General features: G+C 39.9%; 1 protein-coding gene across 1 annotated transcript in view; it reads left to right on the top strand.

The window, feature by feature from the left end:
• The window catches only part of LAMA3 (laminin subunit alpha 3), a 105,792-nt gene that overhangs the window by 53,671 nt on the left and 25,293 nt on the right, over positions 1-26,828 (top strand). Inside the window, exons 29-45 of the mRNA XM_084204351.1 lie at positions 535-700; positions 1,141-1,267; positions 2,081-2,220; positions 2,592-2,707; positions 3,226-3,437; positions 4,235-4,439; positions 5,058-5,202; positions 5,993-6,133; positions 7,508-7,672; positions 10,569-10,670; positions 11,668-11,751; positions 12,703-12,933; positions 16,639-16,752; positions 20,444-20,553; positions 22,319-22,399; positions 23,759-23,865; positions 26,544-26,594. Coding sequence (XP_084060477.1) covers positions 535-700; positions 1,141-1,267; positions 2,081-2,220; positions 2,592-2,707; positions 3,226-3,437; positions 4,235-4,439; positions 5,058-5,202; positions 5,993-6,133; positions 7,508-7,672; positions 10,569-10,670; positions 11,668-11,751; positions 12,703-12,933; positions 16,639-16,752; positions 20,444-20,553; positions 22,319-22,399; positions 23,759-23,865; positions 26,544-26,594 — 2,297 coding nt within the window. The remainder of the gene's footprint in view (positions 1-534; positions 701-1,140; positions 1,268-2,080; positions 2,221-2,591; positions 2,708-3,225; positions 3,438-4,234; positions 4,440-5,057; positions 5,203-5,992; positions 6,134-7,507; positions 7,673-10,568; positions 10,671-11,667; positions 11,752-12,702; positions 12,934-16,638; positions 16,753-20,443; positions 20,554-22,318; positions 22,400-23,758; positions 23,866-26,543; positions 26,595-26,828) is intronic.

The following is a 26,828-nucleotide window of genomic DNA, read 5'->3' as shown; positions in this document are numbered from 1 at the left end:
GAGTAGTGTTATTTATTTTGGCTCCAGTCCTACAAATATTTGAGTATATACTTAACTTCTAAATACTTAAGTAGTCCCATTGACTTCAGTGGGAAAACTTGCATGTTTAAAGGATACACCTATATAAATATTTGTAGAACTTAGAATTCAATATTAGTAAAGATTCTGGTGAATGTAACTAACTTGATTAACTAAAATGTATTTAATTTTTAGTGCTCCTGATTCCCTTAAGTTTCCTCTTCCTTAGCAAATTCTTTCCACTGAAACTTAAAGTTATGGAAATTTTGTGTGAATAAAATCAGTTAATACATTAAAAGTGTACTCACTTTCCCCTTCTTATGGAAGTTAAATCCATACCTCTTGTTTTCATTTACTTTCTGATCATTCACAAAGAATCCAAATAGGTACAGGAGTTATTATTGCATTATCAATTACAATACAATCTAATACACTGACTTTTAAAAGTCAGCCTTTCCTGTTATGATTAAAACTTTTTTCTGGCCCCAAGGATAATTACTGTGGTTCTGTGTTTAGTGCAGCATGCATTCCCTCAGTTTTTGAGACTCCACCAGGAGCTTTGGTTTTGGATGCATTCAAAGATGGGAAGATTTCTGAAGTACGGGAGAATATACTCCATGATCCATGGAGTGCCACTTTACCTGCTGGTTCAGTTCATGGAGTCACCTTGACACCATTACAGGTACCTCATATTTTGAAAACTTTGTTTTGCAAGTCACAAGGTATATTCTTAGTAAGGTTAAATAGATGAAATTCTGTAAGATAATCAAAACTGGATGATGTGATAGGATGAAAATGTTGCAAGCTAAGCCACTAAGCAAACTAAGAGGCAATATAAAGAATGGGGGGGGGGGAAGCCCCAAACACCAGCTTCTTTCTGAACTACACAACAGTCTTAGAGACTGCAGAAGAATGTTAGATGTGCTTGGCAGGCAAACAGAGCATGCAGTTGTAATGCCATTTTCCTTGAAGAAATTGAACTTGCTGAGAGATGCTAAGCCCCCTCTCTTTCGCTGCAGGTACGGGGCACTGAGCACAGCTGATAAGCCAAAGAATGTTTCACAAAACAAATCTATTCTGTGATTCTGTGATTTAATACCGGAGCTGTTTTTGTTTCTCCAGAACCAGATCACCTTGAGTGGCAGAGTGCCCCACTTAGGCAGATACGTATTTGTGGTACATTTTTATCAGCCGGCGCACCCAGTGTTCTCTGTGCAAGTCCATGTGAATGCAGGACATGTGTGGTCAGGTAGGCATCTGAATTTGACCTAATCCCTTTCCTTCCTTAGCATTTTGGGATATGGAGCTGTGTTGGGTTCATCCTGGATGGACACCAGGTGCCCAAAGTTTCAAACACTTTGCTTCCACCTTTCCCTTTTTCCTGGGCTCAGCTTTACTCCCAAATTTCTCTAGCTCCTCCCATTGAATGGCACATGGGTACAGAGAACAGCTCCTCACAGGTTGCCTCTGTTCCTTCCTTCTCAGTGAGGGACTGCTCATACTTTTCCCATGCATTAGTGTAGGATCCCTCACATGGGAGACAATCCTCCACCAGCTTCTCCAATGTGAGTCATTCTCTTGGGCTGCAATTCTTCACTAACTTCTCCAGTGTGGATGCCTTCCATGGGGTCACAAGGCCTGCTAGGAGACTGCTCCAGTGTGGAATTCCCAAAGGTCCCCAGACCCTATTTGGGCATCTGCCTGCTCTTGAGGGGGTCTCCTCCACAGGCTGCAGGTGGATCTCTGGTCCACCACCTGGAGCTCTCCTTCTTCATTGGCCTTGGTGACTGCAGAGCTGTTTCTCTTGCATATTCTCACTCCTCTCTGGCTGTACCTGCTGTTGAGCTGGGGTTTTCCCCCTTTCTTAAATATGTTATTTCAGAGGCACTACCATGGTCAGATACAGCCTTGGCCAGTGTTGGGTCAGGTCTGTCTTGGAGCTCACTGGGATTGGCTCGGTGGGACATGGAAGAATCTTCTTACAGATTTTCATAGAACCCACCCCAGTAGGCCTCTGCAATCAAAACCATCTCACATAAACCAAATATATTTTTTCTTCTAGGTACTTTTAATGCTTCTTTCTGCCCTCATACTTCTGGCTGTCGGGTTCAGGTGGTTGCAGCAAACCAAATTGAGCTTGACATTTCTGAAGCCATGGTCTCTGTTACAATGATAATACCGGATGGAAGAACGCTGGTTCTGGTATGTGTATTACGTAAATGTACTTGAAAATGTTATTCTCAGTTTCACCATTCATTTAGAGATAGATGCAAATATAAAATCCAAATAGAATAATTTTTTTAATGTTGTGTTTCAGATTTTTAGGATCTCTTGCACTGCTTTTATTTTAAATTTTTAAGATATTCTGCACTGTTTTTGTTGTACACTGCTTGTAGCATAACAACTTTGAGGGCAGTATGCAAAGTTTATTTTCTTATTTTTGGTTAAAATCTTAAAGGTTTTGAAAAAATCCAGGATGTATAATGAAGCAACATTTAAATATGTAAATGCCTTAGCTTGTATCTTTTTGTTTTTCTCTGAATTGTACAAATTAGTTTTCTTATTGTTTTAAGGAAAATATCTTAGTTGTTCCAGCAGACACCTACAGTTACACAATTCTTCACAAAAAGACAGTGGACAAGTCATTTGATTTTATCAGCCAATGTGGAGGAAACAGTTTTTATATTGAGTAAGCATCACTTTCTAAAAAACTGAACATTGACAACAAACTGGGAATAATATTACTTTTACTCTGCGTTAAAGAGCTGTCTTAAATCCCTATAATTGTGCTATATTAAAATGCTTTTCATGGCTTATGCTAGCCCATTGAATTTCCATGAGTCATTTTTCCATGACTTTCTATTGCAAATGCAGTGTAAAGGTAGAGCTTTATTGCTCACAGTACAAAAGAGGAAAATCTATGTCATCTTCCTGTCTTTGGTATTTCCATCTTTGGTATTTGGTCTTTTGCTTAGCATGCCTGAACTGATACAACTAATCCACACTTGCTGTGATTAAACCTTTTACCTGCGTGTTCAAAGCTATTCACCCTGACTTAATTAAAGTATATCCTTGCATGTGTGCTGATGCCATCCTTATGTCAAACTGCTTGAAAGACAGAGCCCTAATTTACTGAACCACTGCAAAGCACTCTCATAGCAATCCTGAGTGCCAGCACTTACATGATTTATATTTCAATTTAAACAGCCCAGAACGATCATCTGCCTTCTGTAAGGACTCTGTGAGGTCATTGGTGGCTTTCTACAACAACGGAGCCCTGCCATGTGACTGCCACAGTGCAGGTGCCACCAGCCCTACGTGCAGCCCCCTGGGAGGGCAGTGTGCTTGCAGACCCAACGTCGTTGGTCGCCAGTGCAGCCGATGCCAAACCGGCTACTATGGATTCCCATTTTGCAAGTGTAAGTATGTGCTTGCACTCCTTCAGCTCCTGACCTGGCTACCTGCTTAATCCTCTGAATTTGCTGCAGGTGTACTGCAGCCTGACTTTTCTTTGTAGAGCCTGATCCTGCGAGAGGCTGGTCAGGCTGTTTTTGGTTCGCCATAGCATTAGCTTCCAGTTTAAGGCAGAAGAAATCCCGTTCCCCTAAAGCACACCTAGCTTGTGAAGTGACCCTTTGCATGTGCTGTCTGGTCAGGTGTAGTAGGCTTACAGCTGAACTGGTTAAAATCCATATTGCCACTATTCCTGTGAAATGGATGTTTTCTGTGCTGACTGCTAAATCATTTCCAAGTTGTTAATGTTTAATCCCATTTTATACCTTCAAACTTTTCCAGAGACACAGCATTCCTATTTCCTCATATTCTGATGTTAAGGACATCAGCAGATCTATAGATTACACCAACAGTCCTCAGCTGCTTTCATAGATACTATACTAGATGTTTATAAACATTGCTTTATAAAAGCGGTGCCCTTGACACCAAAACTAATCCTTAACAGTTTTGGCAATTGATAAACAGTGTCTGTGGTGAAGTTAAGCAACCAGTCCGTGGAAAAGAGCCAAGCACTAAACCTGCTCTTTGAAACAATTGTTACAGTCACATAGTTAGTTTCTATGACCCTGAACTTTAAACTAGTCAGAGAAAAGAGTCATATTTTCTATACATAAAGTTTGTGTGTATTTGTAGCACATTCAGTAAGAGTTGATTGTTGTAAGATGAGATGTGATTGATTTGTAGAACAATTTCTTTGATCTAGTATGCAACTGTGAGGAGCGTCTTTGTGATGACATAACTGGTAAATGCATTTGCCCTCCACGAACTGTGAAGCCAAAATGTGAAATGTGTGAGAAATACTACTTCAGCTATCATCCCCTTGCTGGCTGCAAGAGCTGCAACTGCTCAGAAAAAGGAATTGTTGATGTGGCAAGCCCAGAATGTGATAAAACCAGTGGGCAGTGCAAGTAAGTTTGGGTTGTGTGTATTATAAACAATGGTTTGCTTCAATGCTCTTTTCAGGTGTTTGCAGAGAGTATGAGAAATTTAAGTTTTTCACTCTTCAGTGAGAGCAAAATGGATTCTATCCACTGAGAACAGTTGTAAACTAACCCAAGATTTCTGGGTGATTGAGGTCCCTGTAATTATTCATATGTTCACAATTCCCCATTTTTCTGCTACCAGATGCATGTCTTGAGTAATGCCCAGGCACATTTTCCAGCTATAAATCTTCCCCCAGCTCTGCTTAGCTATATTCAACATCCGTGTTTTACACCTTGGTGTACAGAGAGAGTAGTTCTGCACTGCAAGCACTGAATAGCTGCAGAAGTCTAATTCTATTGTGAGCATTTTTATCCTTCAAAGTCAAATCCATTCCTACTCAGTTCTGTGGCCATTTTAAAACGTCACGCGATTCAAAATCTGAGAACAATACTGACCTGCTGCTTTTTCTCTGTGGAAGTCATAAAGTTGTGTCACAGCCATGCAATCCCTTTGAATATCCACCTACCTGTGCTTTTATTTTCCCTTCCCTGCTCCATTCCTACCTCCCTTATTGACTCTCTCCTCTGTGTTTGTTGATAAAGATGCAAGCCAGGAATAAAAGGCCGTCGGTGTGATCAGTGTGCTCCTGGAACTTATGGTTTCCCTAACTGTGTGCCATGTAGCTGTAACAGAGATGGAACAGAGCCAGATGTTTGCGATCCCCAGACAGGAATTTGTCTTTGCAAGGTCAGATAAATCAAATTGTTTCTGCATTCACAAGCATCATTTGCATGCCAGTGACTATTTCATATATAATGGGGTGAATAAAGTGGGTTTATCAGTAAATTTTTGGTAAAAATTAAATGCAGCTGTATGAATCCATCACGGTTTGCAGTATGTGCACAGATTATCGTGGTAACATTAAATACCATTTTTTAATGGCTTCAATATCAGTCAGTTCTACAGGTGATCTTCATTTTTGCAGGATGTTAAGAGAGCTGCAGAGTAGATGCCCATTGAATCACTAAAGCAGTCTGTACCCTGCACAGACCCACTTTATCCATCTGCATCTTGCCTTTTGGATGTTACCCAAGTCCCATGCTTTTTTTAGCCATATTATGTCAGTTGACATTTTACCACATCATTATAGCTAGGAAATCTTCTTTTGTTCTGATCTGCATAATTAAATGTGATAAATGTGAACTTTCACAAGTGACCTTTTATATTGTGGGTTTGCAAAAGCCAGCAGGAGGGTTTTGGCAAGCAAGTTACCAGCTGTCTCTGACTAATATTTATTACTCAGTGGTTCACATTTCATATTATAAACTGGAAAGAAAGCTTATGAGATAGCCTCCAAGACAGTTTTATTTGCATTTGTAATATAGCCTATCCAGACAACCATGTATTTTCATTCATTTGTTTCTATACATTTAAATATACATTCTTTCAGAAGATTTGTTTCATGTGCAGGAAATGTGGGGACCTCAGCAAAGCAAAAAGAAAAGCACTGAATTTTCTTTGCACTCTGCCCTAACAGGAGAATGTTGAAGGTGCAGCATGTGACACTTGCAGACCAGGATCCTTTTATCTGAACCCTTCTAACCCCAGGGGATGCACACCTTGCTTTTGTTTTGGGGCAACCAGCAGCTGTCGCAGCACGGATCGTCGTAGAACCAAGGTGTACCAAAGATCTTTTTTCTTTTCTATCATGAGCTTACACTTGTTCCATTAAGGAAATTCCAGATTTCTTCTAAAGTTGAAAATATATTTTATTAGCTTTGTTTGTAATATATTTTTTGAAAGATGAGAAATATTCTCCAAACAATTCTCCAGGTGAAGATTTCGTAGAGCTTTATTAAGATTAGGAGTAGTCTGAAAGTACTGTTCAGCAGAAATGGCCCTTCTCACCTGTTTGTTTACAAGTCACTACTTGGACTGAAGTTGAGCTGGCCTTTATCTTCCTTGCTTTATCTTCAAACTCTATGTCATCATTGAAATCAATGATCTCCTTCAAGATGCTTTGATGTACATATCATTTTACATGTCTATATCATAGATGGATTAAGAGTTGTATTGACAGATTCCACAGAGATTGTGAAAATTGTCTTTCTTCCCTTCCTGTAAAAGAGACATGACATCAAGTGTGAGAAACAAAGATTTTAGTAGCATAAATGAACAGTAAAATGGCTGAAGGCTGAAAAAAAAAAGGCAAGAGCTGCTTAAAAAAAGGCAAGAGAAAGGAAAAGAGAGGAGAGCTAGAGTGGTGGATAAGGAGTTTAGTTAAGGTTTAGACATAGACTAGATGCAATCCAGATTGTGCTCTTTACTGTTTACAAGCAAAAGGTGAAAATGTGGCCTAAGTGAAATCAGTAAAAAACTTCCTCTAGTCATTACTTGTCCTCTCAAAAACTATTTATGAAAACATCTCTATTTTTTTGGTTTTTTGCTCTGGCCAGTCAAGGGCAATCCACCAGAACCCAGACCTGTTCTGGTACATCATACACATTATGCTCTCTTTCCTCCAGCATATGATGAAAAAAAGAGGCACAGTCTTTCATGAAACAGCAGCCATAAACATAAAATGTGCATTAAAGAGACAGAATATTAGGCTACATTGCCTGCCTCTCTAAAATGTCATGCCATGTCCCCTCCCTTAGTTAATCTGTTCCAAACTCTGTAATTGATGTTAGTTCCCTGGATTTTATTTTGGAATGGCCATTAAAAAGCATCTCTAAATTACATCCTCAGGCTTGTGTGCGCAATTCCTAGTCACCCCCAGAAGGCTATGTCTTCCTTTGGCTGAAAATAGAATTTAGTTTTCAGGTGACAAACCAAATGCCTGCATCCCAAGTAGTTTTGTCACATCTTTATATTTTCACTCTCTTTTGAGTTCCATGGAAAATCCATTGTTCAAAGACTTCAGGCTGGCTCTGAAGGAGTTGGATCTCATGATAAGGATTACAAAGGCTAAACAATTTCTTCTCATTACTTGGTGATGGTAAAGTTTTAACAAAGGATGAGGCAAACTTTTGTTTCCTTTGTTTTTCATTAGTTTGTGGATATGAGGAACTGGCGCTTGGAGGCAGTAGATGAACATATGGGCATTCCAGTCACTTACAATCCAGTCAGTAACAGTGTGGTGGCTGATGTTCAAGAATTGCCAGCTTCTGTGCATAATTTGTACTGGAAAGCACCACCATCCTACCTGGGAGACAAGGTAAATGGCACCTAACTCTTCTGGTTTAGTAACATGTAATCATTTCTTTACCAGTGTCATTGATAAAGAGTCTCACTATTTTTCTTAGATAAGTTTCTCTCTCTTCACTTGTCTCTCTTACCTCCAGGAATCACAGGATTTTACTTCTGAGTATGCTTTTGAAATTAGCAGATAACACAGAACTAATCATACTGCTTGGTACCAGACAGGTCTTAATGTGAACAGCATGATGAAGAGCTCAATGGCTCAAGCAGCTGGTACTTTCAGCTGCTTTTCTGAAGCCCAGAACATGTAGAACTTGCCAATGTGGCTGCTCTGCAACCTAGAACACGTAGGGCTTGTCAATTCTTTAGATTCTCTAGAGTATGTCCTGGGCAGATTTCCAAAAGAATAAAAGCTGATTATGTCCTCAGTGGCACACAAAAGCCCCCAGCCTTTTGCTTTGGATATGCTTCTTGGGAAGAGTATCAACTGGTTTTCTACCCTTTATGTTCCTTGGGCTGGTGGCTGCTCTGTCAGCCCATGCATGGGAGCAGCCTTCTGCTCATGGTTAGTGCCATCAGCTTCTCAGCCTGAGGATCACACCCACCAGGGGACTTTGCTAATGGTGACTTGCAGGTCCAGAGCCCCCCTCTTTGGAGCTCTGACAGTGCCAATACTTACCAGCCCATTGCTGGTAAGTATTGGCACTGTCAGAGCTTTCAGATGCAATCCTACTGACACACAAGAGAAAACAAATGGTGTAGACACCAAGACATGAAAGATGGTACAATTTTTGAAGTTTCTCCTAGTCCTTATTTTAGAGACTAGAGCATTATTTTTCCTCCTGCTCTCCTATGCCCAGAGCTGTATATATATATCTCAGGTGAACAGCACATTTAGTTTGAGTGCTTTTTCTTGACGTTATAAAGGTTCTCATTTCATTGCCCACAAATTATTTTTGAAAGAAATTTCATATTAAAGCACATGTTATCACCTGCAGTGTTAAACCAAAAGTACTTTTGTTATTTCATAACAAGGTATACAGCAGGCAATAACCCTTTTTAAACACAGCTATTAAGATCAGTGCTGACTTATGTTGCATGTCACAGTACCTGCCTAGGTCCTAGGCCTGCCAACTCATGCTGTTATTTACAGTGACAGCACTGCAAATAAAATTGTTCTAATTTGGGTTCTGCTTTTGCTGTACACTGTGTATGAGTGTATATTTTAGCACAGGCAGTACTGCAGTAATGAAAGTCCCACCAAAATGCTGTCTGGCTGTGAGTTTACAAGTTCATAAATTTACCAATTATTAATGTTATTGTGTTTTGAAAATGTCAGGGTTTGGTCTGTTTACAGTGATAGCATCTCTTTTGGAAAATATGAACAAGATCACTTCAGCTATTTTTCTTTATGATGAGGGTATAAATAGTGTTTTCCATTATCTGAAACCTTTAAACTGGTTCCACTGGAACATTTATATTTAGCAGAGTATATTTTCTTTTCTCTCTCTGTCTTTTGTTTACAAAGTTAAAAGGGAATCAAATATAAAATGTGTAGCAGTACGGAAACTAAGTGTAATTGAGAAATTCAGATCACGTTGTCCCCATTTTCTTTCATGTTTTAACATTCTATGTAACAGACCATTTTTTACATTAGAAAATAAATACTACAGAATGCAGAAGTTCCTTTGTAACATCAATATTGTTCTATAAAAAAGAATTGAAAAAGTAATTTAACAGCCTCTCAAATGGTGCAGTTCTGAAACATGTTAAGTAGGAAATCAACTCTAATTTGAATTTTCTTTTTTTTTTTTTTAAGAATTCATTTATACAGAGTGATTTGATTGTGTTGGCAAACTACAGCCAATGTTCCAAATGATGCTTTTGAAAATGCAGTTGGGTGAGGAGAATAGCATTAATTATGGACCTGTGATCCATGGAACAAATTTAGTGTTGAGATGTCAGTATTTTGTTTGTAATACATCACTGATATGCAGAGGGGTAGATGGAAGCCTGGTGCTTCCCTGTAGAAGAGCAGAACCTGACAAAGCAATTCTTCCATGGGAAAACCAAGGATGAGATGTAAGGGCAAATGAGAAAGGTGCAAACCAAAATAGGACATGCATGGCAAAATGCCTGATTTCACATGGTACCCACAAACCTTCCTTTGAGGCTCTTGGAACAAAAACTATCTAGGCTGTGCCTGGAGCTTCCTTTGCTCCCAGGGTGTTTTGTACTGAGTCCCTCACACAGCACCCAGGGACATGCTGTGTTTGTTGGGTGATTCAGCCACACTTGTCCCTGTTCTGGGCAGCAGCCCCTTGTTCAGTTGGGTTTGAGGCCACCTGTGGTCACCTGTAGGTGGTTTCAGCTCAGCCTAGAGGCACAGTCTGGTTACAACAGAGCTGATACCAGTAGAAATCCCGTCCTGAAGGTAGTGCAAAGATTGCATTCATGTTTGCAGTAAGTTTAGAAAATGCTGTCTTTAAACATGCTTAGTCTGCCTTCTTTTTATCCATGGCTGTCCATGAGATTGACCACCACTTTCACTGTCAATCTCATGCCTGTTCTTGATGCACCACATCTGTTCTGTACAGTCGGGGAAGAATAATATTCATGTAACCATGGGATTTCTCCATGACACAGGTGGTGTGAACCCAACTAAGAAAAAAACCCCAATGATGCAAGTAACCTTTCAGAAAACAGTATCTGCTCATATGTCAGATACTCACAATAAACAAAATAGAAAGTAACTTCTTCCAAACAGCAATATTTTCATATATTTTCTAAAGAACAAAGAGTAAATGTGTTATTTATAGTGCTGGGAGATGAGATAAACTGGAATAAAAATTTACATTAATATCAAGCAGTAGTGCAGTAAAATATATCTGGTCTCATGCATTTTGTTACAGCTTTCTTCATATGGTGGCTTCCTAAGTTACCAAGTGAAATCTTTTGGCTTACCTAGTGAGGGCATGGTTCTTCTGGATAAGAAACCTGATATACGACTAACAGTAAGCTTTAAAATACTATTTTTTTTCTTATAAGCAATGCAAATTCCACAACTTTTATCTTACTTAACAGCTATGGCAAGTTTTGCTCTTATAGTGTACTTAACCATTAAAACATTAACTTAACTATTAAAACCATTAACTATTTCTATAAAAGTGATTTTACTTCATTTTGCTCAAAACCATCCACACATCTGTCTCTGTTGCCAAAGTAACATATTATTAAGCATAACTGATTTGCAGAGCAAGTAAAAAGATAGATAAACCAGGATTTTCTTTGTAGAATATGCCTGTGGAAAAAAAAAATATCAATTGCACACTTGTCAATAAGTATGGCCACATCTTTGCAAAAGATGTCCTGGATTTCGTGTGTAATTAATCTCATTTTCTGTGAGATTTTTTTTTTTCAGCATAAAACTAAGCATAATTATATGACTTCATGGGACAGAAATAAAAATGCAATTTAGGTTGACAGTTTTTTAATTTAACCACTTAAGAGCCAAAATTGAAATCTTTAACTGTTTGTTGAGATTCTCAAGGGGGTGTTTAGCTTCCTCACACCATCAGAAATATCATTTGAATGCTCTAGGATTCTTTTTGGGAAATGTACCTCATAAACTGCTACCATAATACCCATAGTTGCTGGTGCACAAGGATGCAAAGAAGAGTGTTTCAAAATGCAAAACCATTTTTATTCTAAGGTAATAACTAGTTCCTCTGAAAGTTGATCAGCATTAATTTGATTCTTTTGGTGTTTCACTCAAAAAACAGGGTTGTTAATAGGCAAAAGCAGTGAAAACTCTGCTGGCAGTGTTCACAGTGTTCACACAGTGTTCACTATACCACTTTCCTGAGAAAATGATGTACAGTTTTCCTAGTATTACTCAGTTTTGATCCCCCAAACAACAGGATTAATGTGCTTCACCAGATTTTACTGCATCTGAACACTCTCCCATAACAAGTAGTGAAACAGCAATGTTATATCCTCATTCTCACATAGGGGCAACAAATGGAAGTTGTTTATATGGATCCCAGCAGCCCACTGCCTGATCGTCAATATTATGGCCGAGTGCAGCTGGTTGAGGTAAGAAATGAACAAAGGAATGGCCTTTTCTTTTCCTTCCAGAGCCACAGAAAAATACACCCATGCAGAATAGGTGCAGAAATACCAAATATCTGGTAATGGTGAGGAATATAAACTTAAACACTGTAGACCTTAAATATAAAGAATATTTTTTTATCTCTCTTTACTGCCACAATGAACCTGGGTTCTGGTTCACGACACCTAATTTTAGCACCTCTGGGCTGGGCCTCTTGTCCAATGTGGCCTTTAGCATTCCCTCCAGGGCCAATGGAGTAATGCTGAATCAGTCCTCAATAGGTGGTGATTCATTGCAGCCACAGACTTTACTTAATAGGGATGGAATGAATTGTTATCTGTTTTCCTAGGTGTCTAGGTAGTAGTTAAGAGTGGGGTGTCCAACATTCAGGTAGGTGAATCCAGCAGGGATTATTTCTACCTTAAACCTGTGCTCAGAAGGTTGAACTGGGTAATTTATTTCATATGCAGTCAAAGAATATGTTTCTTCAAGACAAATTCCATTTTCAACAACGCTGTGTTTATTAACAGCAAGAAAGCCCTGAAAGATTGGGTTTCTAGGACCTCACTTACTCTCAAAAATAAAAGCATTTTCCTTCACATTTTTATGGTTTGATAGGTGATATCTCAAAGAAATTTGGATGACTGAAGAAGAACCTACAGGCATCTTCACTTTTTTATACCTCAAAGCCATACTTACCTTGCACAGTCAAAGCTACAGCCCTTTTTTCATGCTCATTATTCTTTTTTCCACCCACCCTGTGTCTGCTCTCCTGGACTCTATTACCCCACACCAGCTGGCACTAGACAAGTCTGCTCCATAGGTATTTTCTCCCTTTTTCTGTTCTCTGGTCTTCTCTGTCCTCTGCTCTTCTTTGAAGCTGCTCTTTCAAGCAGCTGCGGCGCTGTGCTCATTTTGTACCCCTCGATGTGCAGGGCAGCTTCAGGCACGCCAGCAGCAGCCAGCCGGTGTCCCGAGAAGAGCTGCTGACCATCCTGTCCAGGCTGGATGGCTTGCACATCCGGGCGCTGTACTTCACGGAGAGCCAGCGCCTGGCGCTCGGGGAGGTCGGGCTGGAGGAAGCCAGCAGCGAGGGCAGCGGCAGCATCGCGCACAGCGTGGAGACGTGCGCCTGCCCGCCCGGCTACGCCGGTGACTCGTGCCAGGTAGGAGACACCCGCCTCCAAACTGTGCCATTGCCTCGTGTCTTTGCCTACAGCTATACCTGCTGGGTTGGTTAGAGGAGCAGGATGGTGGTTAAAGTCATTAAAGTAATGTGCTTCCTGTAAGCCTGTGCACTTTCAATGGCTCAAGTGCTTTCGCTGTCTAAGAAGCACTGTGGGGTTATTCTACTTGTGATTGCTTTTATGGAGCTGCAAACATAATTTTGCATGTGTAAGGCACTATGATGAGGGATTCTTCTATGATGCCCTCTGAGAGGCTGAATAATCTCTTACTTTACTGGAGAGAAGGTCAGAATTGACTGAATTGAAGTCTGTGAGACCATACACAGTGGAGAAATTTCCTGATGTTTCTTATTTTAGCAGGGTCTAAGGGAAGTAGCCTGAATCCAGATAATTCAGGATATTATTTGTGTAGAAAAACATGCAAAATCTGAAATTAATGTATTTGCAAGAATATTTGGAGATACGTTTATGAAAGATAGTGTAGGCTTTGCAAAATAATGCTATCAACTGAAGACTGGCACTACAGCTGTATATCCTGTCCCTGATGCAGTTCCTGTAGCTGTAATTCTTTTACTTGTCGCCTTGCTTAGCTTAGAGCTTGGCTGTTGCCATGTGTGAGCACCGAATGCAGCAGAATAAAGCACCAGAGAGATAAGCAGCGCACAAAGTGCACAAAATATGAGGAATTACTCTCAGAAAATGGTTGAGTATTACCATAAAGTAGCAATTGCTGTACTAACCTTGCAAAAGCTTTTTGAATTGAAAATGAATGAATAATATCTAGGCTGGAGCAGCTGCAGAGAGACTGAACAAAACCATGTATGGCTGGCTTATATTTTGTGTGTGCATCCGCTGCTCAGGACAGCTAATTCATCGTCTACAGAGTAACCATTTTGGAAATACTTTTGATCTTTTTCACACTTCCATTGCTCAGTGGCACACACAAATTGATGAGCATTGACTGAGAATTCTACTGCCATCCCATTGTTTTCAACATACTGCCTTGGTTAAACTAAACTAAGGGGGTATTTTTATGTAACCTGGTGAAAATACAGAGCCAAAGGAAGTGATCAAGACATTCACTGGGAAGTTCGTAAGCCCTGTATATTTATGCAGCATTACTCAGGCAGTGATTTACTGCTCTAATCACCAGGCTCTGTCTGGCTGCCTTAGGTGGGGAGGAGGTGATGCCTGCCACACCCTGACTTAGGTATATATTGAGCTACAGGAACTGCAGAGTTACTTGTTAACCTCAGGAACCGTGCTGTGTGCTGAGCGACTTGACTCACGGATAAAGTTTAAAGGTGGGGCCCGTCCCAGCCCAGAACCTCATTCATCTGAGTCAGAAGCTGGAGAAGAAGGGGGTGTAATAAGGGAAAGAACAGTGAGCACCGAAGGGAGAGCAGCAAATGGTCACAGGGGAGCCAAAGTAAAACGATGGCCCAAGCAGAGAGGCCAAGAAATGCAGGATGGCTAGTTGTCACCTTAGTGTCCCTTGGGCATTGCCTAGCACAAGATACACAGCAGAGGCTCTCCTATCCCCACCTTCAGGAGAGGAGTCAGTGGCAACAAGTTCAAATGGATTTTTATCCAAGAGAGGTAATTTGCTCATTTTTTCTTTCTCGCTTCCTTCCTTCTTTCACTTTGTTTTTAAAGGAACTGATTTGGTAACAATTTCTATATTACTTAAGATAAAAGTAATGAGATTAACTTTTTGTCTCAAAGTACTTTACAAGAGGTTTGTTTTAAATTGCTGTTTACTTGAAAACAATGATCCTAAAAAGCACTTGAAAGTGCCTGGAGCTTAATCTTCATGTGGAATCAGTTTATCATTTGTGTGGAATCACAAATGCTGCTTCAAAAACAATGTGCCCACATACTCCAAATGTGTCATTTTAAAGACAGCATAAATAGAAAAACAAAAGTCTGTACAGATTTTTTTCCAAATGCAATTAGATGTATTTTTAAAATGTCTCATTTATTTTTCTCTCCAAAAAGAGATTTTAAGTAAATAAAATTTATATGCATTAGAACATGTATTTTACTTAGTCATGCTGTTTAATGTATTTCAGGCCCTGGTTTCTTCTGAAGCTGTGTATATTGGCTCCCTGTTGTTCAGGGAAAATATTCACCCTTTAATAAATGTGTCTGAAAAACTTCAACTATTCTAAATTTAGTCCTTGCTCACACTGAAGTCAGTATTCAAAGCTATTGATGGTATTAGTATTCTGCATGCTTCTTTTTTTTTTTTCCACAATTATCCTACATGTAGAAAAGGCAAAGATGGCAGTAGTGATTGCTGTTTCAACAGCAGCAATTCAGTATTCCTTTTGGGATCTGGTTTGTGAGAGATGAGTATTTTTTTTCCCTGTGGTAGTTCTATCATTGGAAAATTCTCTGGTTAGTCCTGCTTCTTCATGAATACTTATGCCTCCAACCACTGGAATATGATTTGTGACACAATCCCACAGACCCTTTGCTCTTCATATTGGTTCCATCAGTCTTGGTGGTGCACTTACTCTGAGGAAAGATTTATGGCTTTAGAGTTCAACTGTCACTTGTTCTCTGCGTGTTGCTGGGGCCAGCCCCTGCCTGTGAGGCAGAGGCAAGGCAGAGGTGCAGCTCACAAGAACATTGCTGGAGGCAGGAACCTGGGAGGTGCTGGCTTCGTGGGGAGCATGGCTTTCTCCCTGCTTCCATAAGCCTTTGATCCTCCTTGCACCACATCAGCTTAGTTCCTGGGGAAAAGAGCTGCAGAATAGGAAGAACAGACTGATGTCCAGTAATTTTTAGTGTGATTGGTGTGCCCAGAATATTCCAGGAGAAGATGGGTGTGAATTTTTGATGTGTATGCAGAAGGACTTCATGCCCATGAGAAATTCCTTGTGATTTTCCTGCTTGTGCCAACCAAGAGCCTGGTTTTAATGTATTAGTTACTACCTCCCTGCTGTAGGTAAACAAACTTGATGTCTCTTCTTTCATTCAGAATGTCCCTCTGGTTCAGCTCCCTGTTTAAATCCAACTGTGATCTGACAGGCTATGCTCCTGCTCCTGTGCCCTCAATAGCTGGAACATTCTTGTCATGCTTCCCCAGTCTCCAGGGCAAGCCTGTACTTAGAAACTAGACCACTGTATGTTTTGTTACATCACCTAGCTATGTCTAGGTGCGGCTTTAGCTCTTGGTAGACTAAACTGTGGAAGTCACGATGAATGTATGTAAAAGGTATCCAAAATTGTTTCCAAGGAATACACTGTAGTGAAATTATTATCAAGATATAGCCACTAATTAGTATGTGAAATTTCCAGGTGCTCTTCTTTAGATTCACTCTACAGTGTTCTCATACTCAAATATTTTTCTGTGGTTTAGAAATCATATTCTATGCCTTTGTACGTAGCCACAGGAAATGTGTTTTTCTCAGAGGTTAGAGTCAAAATTATTAAATCATCACTGCCAAAGCATCTAAAGCACAGGGTTTAGATGAAGATGAAACTTTATCTCCATTAATTGCTATTTACTGCATTAAAAAATTTAAGCACTATTATGAGCTTAGGAGAGCTTGAAAGGAAATTCATGCCTTCACTACTCCTTGGAAATGGAAAACATTTTCAAAATACACTTCCTATAACATTTAAAACTTTCTACCAATGCTCACTGATTTTTTTTTCTTTCTTCTTGATGTTCAGGAGTGTGGCATTGGATTTTACCGTGAGAATAAAGGAATATTTGCTGGACGCTGTGTGCCCTGCAACTGCAATGGAAATTCAAATAGATGTCAAGATGGTACTGGAAAATGTATTGTAAGTAATTAGTAACACTCAGTAAGTTAATGGGAAGAAAAGGAGAAAAAAACATTTCTCTTACTGCAGTGTGGACCGTACAGTATTGTTAAATTCCAAGAAACTAAGAATAATCCTTGTGTGTCTCATTCTCTTAATTTTATATTGTTAATGAGCATAAGATGTGTACACTAAATGTACATGTAGTGTAAATGTGATTGATTGGAATAATTTGTGTCCTTGTCTTCATTTCTTTCTTTCACCTGTAATTTTTGTTAGCTCCTGGTTACAAAAAGTCACCAAACTTGTACATAAGGAAACATTTGTAGTTATTTGTAATAAACCTAGGTCTTATCTTGGCATATGCAGTCCTGAGCTTTATACAGATGTACTAGGATATGTTTGTATAATGATGACAAACAGCACATTCATGTATAGCATAGGGCTTTGCAGAACCTTGTTTAATCAGCTTCAGTGCATCTCCACTAATCATAGCCTATAGCTAGATGGGTTAAAAAATATTGAATTAAATAAGATGAAATGAAAGTAATGGAAGTTGGATTAATTAGATCTCAGCTGTGGCAGAAGGTGTGGTGGGGTAGATTTTGCTCCCTGGCACTCTGTATTAAACCCAAAGCAGCCCCATGGAAGTGGATCAGCCCTCAGCAATGGAAGTGTGACACTTGACTGACTGTGCTTCTCCAGTGTATATCCATGATGCTTCTGCGAATAGTTTGTCCTGAAAAATTCCCCTTTAAAAAGCTTTTACTAATTTTTCATTTACTGTGCAAACAAGAATCTTGCCAACATCTTTCATGGTCTGTCTTTTCTGTTACTTCTCCCTCCTTCGCAGTGCATCCATTCTGCCTGCGGTGCATTCCTGTGCGTTATGTCATTCTCCCCGACTTTGTTTCAACCAACCGTGTTGCTTTAATGGAAACTATAAACCAATTCAGCATGTTCTGGGAGATGACTTACAGGCTGCTGCTTTGGAGGGGCAGGGCAGGCCGTGACAGGAAAGTGCTGCAGCACAGCAAGAAAGATCAAGAAGTTTCACTTCAGATTAGAATTATGAAGGCAAATTTTACTTTCACCTCATGAGTATGTGATTTAGGTTTTTCTTTATCCCATCCTTTTCACAGCTGGATTAACTTTCAGATAGGTACAGCTAAATCAGCCCTTATTCCCGGGCAGGTAAAGTCATCCAGAATAATGTGGTGAAAAATGAAAGCCCTGAGGGCCTTTATTTCCATCATGAACATCTGCCTAACCAAGAGCAAGTTTGTCTCTCTGTAGAGGAGCCATGGGACAAAAACCTCACATGGTGCAAAGAAGACAAGGAGGCTTCCCACTGTGGAGCCATCAAGTTCCACATCCAAAGTGCAAAGCTTGTTCACTTGGCTTCCTGCTCCTCACCTGAGTCCCAGTCCTACATTTTTCGGTGTCCCTCCAGTGACAGCCTCCAGAAGTGGCTTGGTGAGGGAGGCTAAGCCCAGGCTGGCTCCTTCCCCTGTGCAGCTGCACAGCCCTCCCTGGCTCGGGCAGTCGCTGTCCCACTGCTGCATGCTGCTGGAAGGAGAGGAGTGCACTGCCGTGCTGCTGGAAAAGGGGAACAATGGAGGGCAGGGGGAGGTGGAGAAGAATGAGGACCTTGGATCTCATGTGAAGGGAAAAAGCATTTCTCTGCCATTAATCAGGCTTTGTGTCCTCGTGGTCCCTGCCCTTCCTCCTGGAAGGCACATTCCCTGAGCAGCAGCATGGTGCTGAGACTTGCTGATCCCAAGGCATGTTGCTTCATGTCCCGGAGCCCCACATGTGCGATGTAAGCTCGGTGGCTCTGCTGTGGCCCTGACACTCTGCTCTGACTGCCTGGTACCATACGGGTGCAGCTGGAAGTTCTCCTTTAGGGTTTGCAATACTTGATGGTTTGGAGATGCTGTGACTCCAGGGGTATCTCTGACCCTGTAAAACTTGAAGGAAGACCCACGGGGGAGTTGCTGTTCTGGCTTCATTGCACTGTGCCTAGGGAGCTCCAGCCTTTATATGCCATGTAGCTGGAGGAGCAGCATGGCACATTTAGGGTGGGTTTATATGTGAAATAGCCGAAATTTTCTTTGCAATTACAAAATTGCCTCAGTTTCTATAGACAGAGTGAGCAAAACAAAAAGCCAGGGGATAACCTTGTGGGAGGAGGTTGCTCTAAGATGAAACCAGCACAGATGTTTTAAATACATCTCTTTTAGTCATTCTGCAGTTGAATTTATTATTCAGGATTATAAAAATTGACAGTAATTTTTCAGAACCAGGTTCTGAATTTTCCACTATGCTTTTGCAGGAATATATGCCCCAGCTTTTATAGAGGCCACATTTAAAATGGTTTCTTTTGCAAATGTAGTGCCTTTGTGATATTTGATATTTAACTTCATGTCAAATTGCTCATATGGGAACTGGAACTTTTCCTGTTCTTTCCCAGAACCAGAACCTTCTATCAATGAGCCACAGATATAGTTCTTTACCCAAAATGAAAACAAATTAGGGGTTACCACCTGAGGGAAGAGCTTGTGGTTGAGGGAATCTGGTGTGAAGAAATGGGAAGGAGAATGGAGTTTTAGAGGAGATGGGAGAGACAGAGCTGTTTCTCGTTTGTAGGGAAAAATGCCCCTCTTCTGCCAGTCGTGGTAGTAGAGTCTTCAAACATAGCCCTGAGCCATCGAGGTCCCTGAAATGGAAGCACAGTTTGCTCAGTGACTGTTTCCAGCTGATTTCACATTTTCTTTTTTCCATCTTTTGCTCTATTAGTAAGCCTTCAGCTCTGTGGGACATTTGATCAGTCTGTTGCACAGAAGACAAACAGTTGTAGAACTTAGGAGTGTGAATGCCTCTTGACTGTTAGTCATTTGAGATTTTTCTTATGTCTGCTTATGTATTTTTATGCTGCTTATGTATTTGAACAACTTCTATTTTAAATTAGCAACACTTTAGGTAATGGAAAGGCAACTTCCTTATTCTGTACCCATAAAATATAAACATATGACAATTAGACAGCACTAGAATTAAGAATGTTTCTAAACTAAGATACAATTCCCAACAATTTTATCACGGGAAAAGGGGTCAGCTGCATCAGTTTCAATAGTATTCTTAGCTTTTGCTTTCTATTATTTATTCCAGTTGCTACAGAAAAATACAAGTAACACATACACTGGAGAAACTAGAAATTCAATTCTGGTCTGAATCTACTATGTGAAACAATTTTTGTATTTATTTAATGAGATTTTTAAAGGAATGTACTTGGGCTCAATTGATTGCATGCTTTTAGATGGTATCTGCCTTCTATGCAGTGTTAAGATGCAAAATTTGAAGTTTTATATAAATGTAGTGACTTTTAATTGTAATATGAAGACAGAGGAAGAGGATTAATTGAATGGTCCTTTACTAACTATGAATCTAGCTGAGTTTCTTTAAAAAGGTCTTTAATTCAACTTATTTATTTGTTGCTTTTCCACAAGAGGAGGGAAATTGGTTTTTGTACAGTTAGAAAATGGACTGAAACTGTTCTATCCTGGCTGTGAAGGTAGTTTGGCAATAAATGCTTGCCTATATGGAAGAAAAAGAACATATTCTCCAAGTAAATAGGCTGTAGTTTTTTAAATAATAGTAAGGCCATATTGAGTGTTAAAGCACTGCTAAATGTCTTGCTCGTTTCCTTTCCAAGGACTGTCAGTACAATACTGCTGGGGAGAAATGTGAGCACTGTAAAGATGGTTATTTTGGAGATGCCACTCAGGGTTCCTGCCGTGAATGCCCTTGCCCATATACAAACAGGTACAGTAAAAGTTTGTAAGAAGAGTCAAGCAGGGGAGGGAAGAAAAAAAAGGGAAAAAAAAATGAGGGAAAGAGAAAAAAAAATCCCAAAGCCCAAACTCTGCTACCATAGGAAAATAATGATCTACTCTGTTCTCATGGTCTGTCTCATAGCATTGCCTTTTTTAATAAGCTGAGTATTCCAATTATAATTCAGATCCTGAACTTCAGGGGCACACTGCTCATAGCCTTGGGGAGACCCAGACAGTAGAAGTGGGCTTTTTTTCCAAAACCAGCAGTATTTCCTTCTCCTTATAGTGAGAAATATACAATGAGGTCTTTTCCCTTACTGGGCATATCCAGAATCCTTCTTTTTTACTGGAATGCAAGATGTTTAGCACCATTACTCTGGCTAGGAGATAAGAGAAAACAATGAAACAAGCCTTTTATAGTAATTCAGAAGAATTATTAAGATGCAGAAATAATATAAAAACATTTAATGTCTTAAGCACATATCTGGAGCTCTAAAAGAGTATGATTGCTTTTCCTATCAAGGTTCTGTTTGAAGTGCAAACACACCGAGATGAAAAGTGAAAAAATGAAACTTACTTGTATCAAATAAGGTTGCCAGGCATTTAAAACTGAGCAGTTAATTGCATTTTAAATGCATGGTATGTTTTGCCAGATTGTCATCATTGGTCACTTCTAAACCATGGTAAATAAAATCAATTTAAAAAAAAACCAAACAAACCCTAAGCTATGAATTGCTAAAGGCACCACATGGTATTTGCCAGGTGCATTAGCACACACCATGTAACCTTAAGTAGGAGATTTACACCATCAGACAATAGACAGGTTTATCATTTATCAGAGAACTCTCTGATAGATCTGGTTTTGACAGCCTCTTCTGCAGGTGCTTGCCTGAGGCTGACTGAACATGTTTTTAGTCATCGTTTACTTTCAGAGTTCTGAAGTATCTAGGGAGACCATAAACCTGTGCAGTTTCATAACTGCAGATTAGAGTGGTGAATATCATTCTTGACATAGGAAATGCACCCCACCTGGCATTACTGGAGTTGACAATTTTCCATCCAGTCAAATTCCAGTAATTCTTAGTGCAGACCTCTCTCTTTGATACACAGACTTGCTTTATCCAGTAGATTAAAAAATGAAAATAGCAAATATGGCCCTGCTTTACTGCCTGCCTTCTCCTTCACAAACGCTGAACTTTGAATCTAGACAAATCTGCTTGAAAGAACAGAGAAAAAAGTTCATTGTGTTAACCAGATCCTTGGGATTCCAAAAATTGTGCACAACTCCACTTTACCTTGGTTAAAAAAACCCTAAATAACACTAGCCACATAAAAATATCCTTTAATGTTCTCATTCCATTGAAAAGAAAAGATAAAAGATGTATAACATGAGGAAAGGTCTGTCTAGCATAGGCTATTGGTTCTTGCCTACTAAGATAAAATAGCTACCCAGATTTGTTTTATGACATCACTATTAAGGTTTATTTTAGGAATTCCTTTAGGTAGTGAACCATTATACTCAGTCCACAGGGCCAGGAAATTATCCTTTTTTGAGTCTAAGGAAACGATTTGCGCAAAAAATATGAAACATCAAAGAATTAGTCACAATAAATTGTCTAGAGGCAATTAAATTAGCTGAGAAGTAATTTGGTGGTGTAAAAACTTTTTAATCTGAAAGTCATTAAACTGAACCTCTAGAGTGTAAAACCTATTTGATCATGTGCTCACAATAATATTTTTGCTTCTTCTCAAAGATTTGCAGTTGGCTGTGTGGCAAATGGTGAAGAAATCCAGTGTCTCTGCAAAGAAGGCTACACCGGAGCCCGTTGTGAACGGTGAGTGACCTGTTTCTCAAAACCAAGAGTTTTGAGAGACACAATAAAAGGAGGGATGTCTGTATTGGGACAGACACATGTGGACATATGGACATGCACCTGTGCATAATATGTATGTCCATAAGGAATAGCTATTTATATGAACAGCTGCTGAAGAGTGGTGCTGTGGTGTAATTCCAGCCACAAACCCAGTGCTCCCTGGGGAAATAGATGTAAGCAATTCTCCACACACTGACATTTTTACCGAAAAGAGGGGTCTGCCTCTTTGCCAAAGTGCCCTATGCTTTGCCTCATCCTGCACTCTGGTAATAATGACTCCCTCTTATTTCACCCCTTTTCAAGCTAAAAACATTTTTCCCTTTCCTCCAGTGTATACGATGGTGCCTCAACGGTCTTATCTAACAGCAACCATTTAGCACCATTCCCTTTATCCCTAATCATTCTGGTGTGCTCCTCAGTTGGCAATTACACACACCAGGCTGAAGCCATGTCTTTTGCTGGAACCTTGCAGCAGTCTGGCAAAGCAGAGAGGAACAGCATGGCAGTTTCAGGCGGGCAGAGGAACCGATTTCACTGAGTTTCAAATCCAGAGAGAACTGAAGTGTAATGGAGTGCTGTTGTCTGGTTTGGAAATTTGAGGCTAGTAAGTCATGATGTCACATCTGAAGACAGGACCTGCAGTAGGACCTGGTGTTGTCCTCCTAAACTGGCCTTTCACCCTGTTTAATCTGCGGGTTGTAGGTATTTTCTGTTCCAGGTGTAGCTGTACCTCAGCCGCTCATCATGGCTCTTTGATGCTGCATTGTCACCCTTATAGGTCTTGCAACAGTGACTTCTAGGAATGGTAGCTATCCAGTGTGAACAATATATTTTACCTTTAAAATACTTAGAGATCAGTCACACAGACTGCTTTGCTGGCAGGAGGCGAGGGGGTATCACACAGCAGAAGGGTGATGATGTCATTCAGTGCTGTTGCTATTTGAAATCTCAGCTGTGCTTGCAGTATGATCCCCCTCAGTATGTGTTTTCTGGTGAGATCACAGGCCAGAATGGTATAGTTTTCTTGGTTAAGCCTTGTCAAATTCTTGTCAGAATAAGTGAATTATTCCTGCAAGAGCACTGTGGGAGTTCTTTTATTTTTAGAAAAAAATTCTGCAGCATTCACAAAGATATTTTTAGCATAGTGCAGAGGATACTGTAAACCAAAAATATATCATTTCTGTCTGAGTCAAGACATGAAATCAAAAGTTCTTGAAAGTTTCTTCAGGCGAATAACTGGGCTTTTATCTCAAGGGGAAGTATATTCCACAAAATTAGCTTCAACTGTATAATAAAAATTACTCGTATCTCCTCATCTAGCTGTGCTCCCGGATATTTTGGAAATCCACAAAAATATGAAGGCTTCTGTCAGAAATGTAACTGTAATAATAATGGACAGCTGGCTAGCTGTGACCACCTGACTGGAGGTACGTGAGGGCCTGTGAATGGAGCGTTGATCTGAATGGAAGGGGGAGCTTTTTTTTCTCTTTGGGAAGCTAAAAAGGAAGGTACTTGGATAAGCTGAACTGAAGGAAAGATTTAGACTTAAAAAACATGTAGATAATTTTTTTACAAAATGTAAGATTTCCTAAAACACAACATGATGGTAATAGAAGGGCTGTCCCTGAGTTATCATGTTTACCCTTCTAAACATTTTTTGTCCTGTATTTCCCTTCATAAATATTGCCAACTTTTTGTTTTTATTTCATGGCAGTGTTTTTAAATATATCATGGTTCCTTTGTTGACAGGGTTAAATCATATCCTGCCAGTCTGTCTTCTGGATTTAGGAAACTGAGCATCCTCAAAATGTCTTTTTAAAATGTATTTGGCACAGTTTAGTGAAATCTTCGGAGTCTGCTTCAAGCACTGCCGTCTTAGGTATCCAAGCTGTCTGCATTTGCAATGGAAGTTAGAACCTGACTCAGGAGGCTCTTTTATAAATCCTGCTACACTGCTCTTCTAGCTGAAACATTAATGATTTCCCAGAATCAGTCACACATGTACTTCACTACTAGTAAGCTCTTACATAATGCCATGGGCATATGTTTGCTTTATCTACTAGAATTCTGAAGTAAAGGGCCTGATCTTACATTCTTCAGAGTGCCTTTACCTTGATTCACCTTAGTCCCTTGGGATACTCCTTTATATTCAGAAACACAGAGGCCACTGCTCTTGAAATGTCTTTGATTCTCCCATATTTTCATTCATCAGTAACATTTCACTTTTTCTTCCATGTGGACAGATATTATTCCTCATATATTAGTGAAGTTTCCAAGTAAAAACTCCAAATATTTCTATACTCTTCATTTCTCTGCACTGCTGTTCATCCTGCAGTCTAGTAACTGCAAGGAACCCATTGTCTTTCCTTGTCCACAGAAACCAGAAAAACAGCAGGTGATGTGAACTGCTGTTGGCAGCTGGTGCAATTTTTCAATAGCTTGCTCTCATTTCATATTTAATCATTGAAGTAATACATCTCTATTGTACCTTGTATGGAACATATCCAAGCAGTGTTTGATGTTTTATCATTCCTTTCTCTTTTAAAGCAACAGTTTGCCAGGACAAACTAATTCGTAGGGCAATACTCAGCAAGCCAGTTTGTTTTCCTCCAACTGCACCTCCTGAACAGCATTAGTCCCTTTCTCTGCATTAGGAATAAGCCCCTCTGTGGTCATTGGCACAGCATGTTCTAGCATGTTCCTTTTGCGTGATATTCGGTGCTTGGCTAGCACTTCATCATTTCTTGGCTGATGTTGTTGGTGCACAAGCTGTAATAATAGTTTTATTTAGTTGGTACTTCACAGTGACAGCTGAAATGTGCCTGCTGTTAGCTGAACTACACAAAGCAGAACTGCATGGATGCTTGAATTTTGGACGAATTTTCTTCATTCTCTTAAAAATATATTCTTTATGATTTGTCTCCTTTTGGCAGCAGTGATCACTACCAACCTCATTTAACTTCCCAGTGACTTAATGTGCAAGTGCCAAAGGAAATGGCACAGCTAGGCTAGGCAGTTTGTTCCAGGCTGTTTCATGCTGCTGGTAAAGTTCAGGTCCAATTTTATCACTGTATCCTCTCACAAGCTGCAAGCTGTTGATGACTCTTGACAGTGGCAGCCTATACTGAGTGCATCCTTTCCCCTTAGAGTAAATGACATAGAATCATTAAGGTTGGAAAAGACTTTCAAGATCATCAGGTTCAATCTTTGACCAAGATGCACAGTCCTTTTCATTTTCAATGGGAGATGACAGCTTGGCAGTGGGACCAAGCCTGTAAAAGGAACTTGGGCATCAAGATGGGGAGATTGCTGTCCTATATGATGGCATTTTTAGGAGTCAGTTCCTCTCCTGCATCCTAGAAGTTAGTATCCTAGGATGTTACTCCACATGCACCTGGAGACTGTTAAGCTTCTTATAAAAGGGTTTGTAAAAACCAAACAAAAGAGTGCATTGGACAGGAAATCACCTGTGCTGGCTTGTTGGAAAGTCTGAGGGCAATGTTTGTTATATACGACCTGCATCTGTGGTCCAAGCTGCTTGCTTTGTCTTGCGTACAGTGCCTCCATCTATGCACACACACTTTGGATTTCTCTCAAGCTTGATTAATACCTTAATCTTGCAAGCTGTGGCAGGCATGAAAGAAGGCCATAAATATTTCTCAGTTCCTTATGGGCAAGACATTCTTTGGGGAATCAGAACCTGTGGTGTGAACCTGGAGACTGAAGTAGGTAAAGGGGTTTGATCCTATGTCCTGGGTAAAGTGCTTTAACAATATAATCTTGTCTCTAATCTTGGTGGTGTTATTCTAGGCGAATTCTGGCAATACATTTGAGAGGGTCTCCTGCTCCTATCCAAGTAGCATATATTGTGACAGTAGGTTTCCTTTGAGGGATGGAAAAAGTGTTGCTTTCATCATTAGTGGGAGTTGAATGTTCTGGCATGCTCAAGCCTTCTGAGCATTTCAGCTCATTCACAGTGGGTATGGATTTGTGAAAGGGTAGCATCATGTTATAATGGCTGCCAAATATGAAAAGTGAGGGGAAAAAAATGCAGTAGTATTTCCATAAGAAGACTGGTTACTAATGACTAATCTTGTGATTTCAGAATGTTTCAATAATGAACCAAAAGATGTGGATCCCAATGAAGATTGTGACTGTAAGTGATAAAGTAGAATTGCACTTAGATTACTTTCAGCTGGCTCTGAATACATACTGCTGACTTTTTTAAGTGTGACATAGTTTAAAAAGGACTGAGATATCCTGTAATGAATGTTTTAAAAGCAAACATTCAACCAGGTACTTGAAAAAATTATTAAAGAGATACTCATCTAGTCAGTTCTAAATGGAACCTCCTCCTTACTTCTGACTTTTAAGTCACTTTCCTTAATGC

The sequence above is a fragment of the Fringilla coelebs genome (genome assembly GCF_963513975.1).
Source record: "Fringilla coelebs genome assembly, chromosome: 1".
NCBI lineage: Eukaryota > Metazoa > Chordata > Aves > Passeriformes > Fringillidae > Fringilla > Fringilla coelebs.
This window is presented reverse-complemented; position numbering and strand designations above follow the sequence as displayed.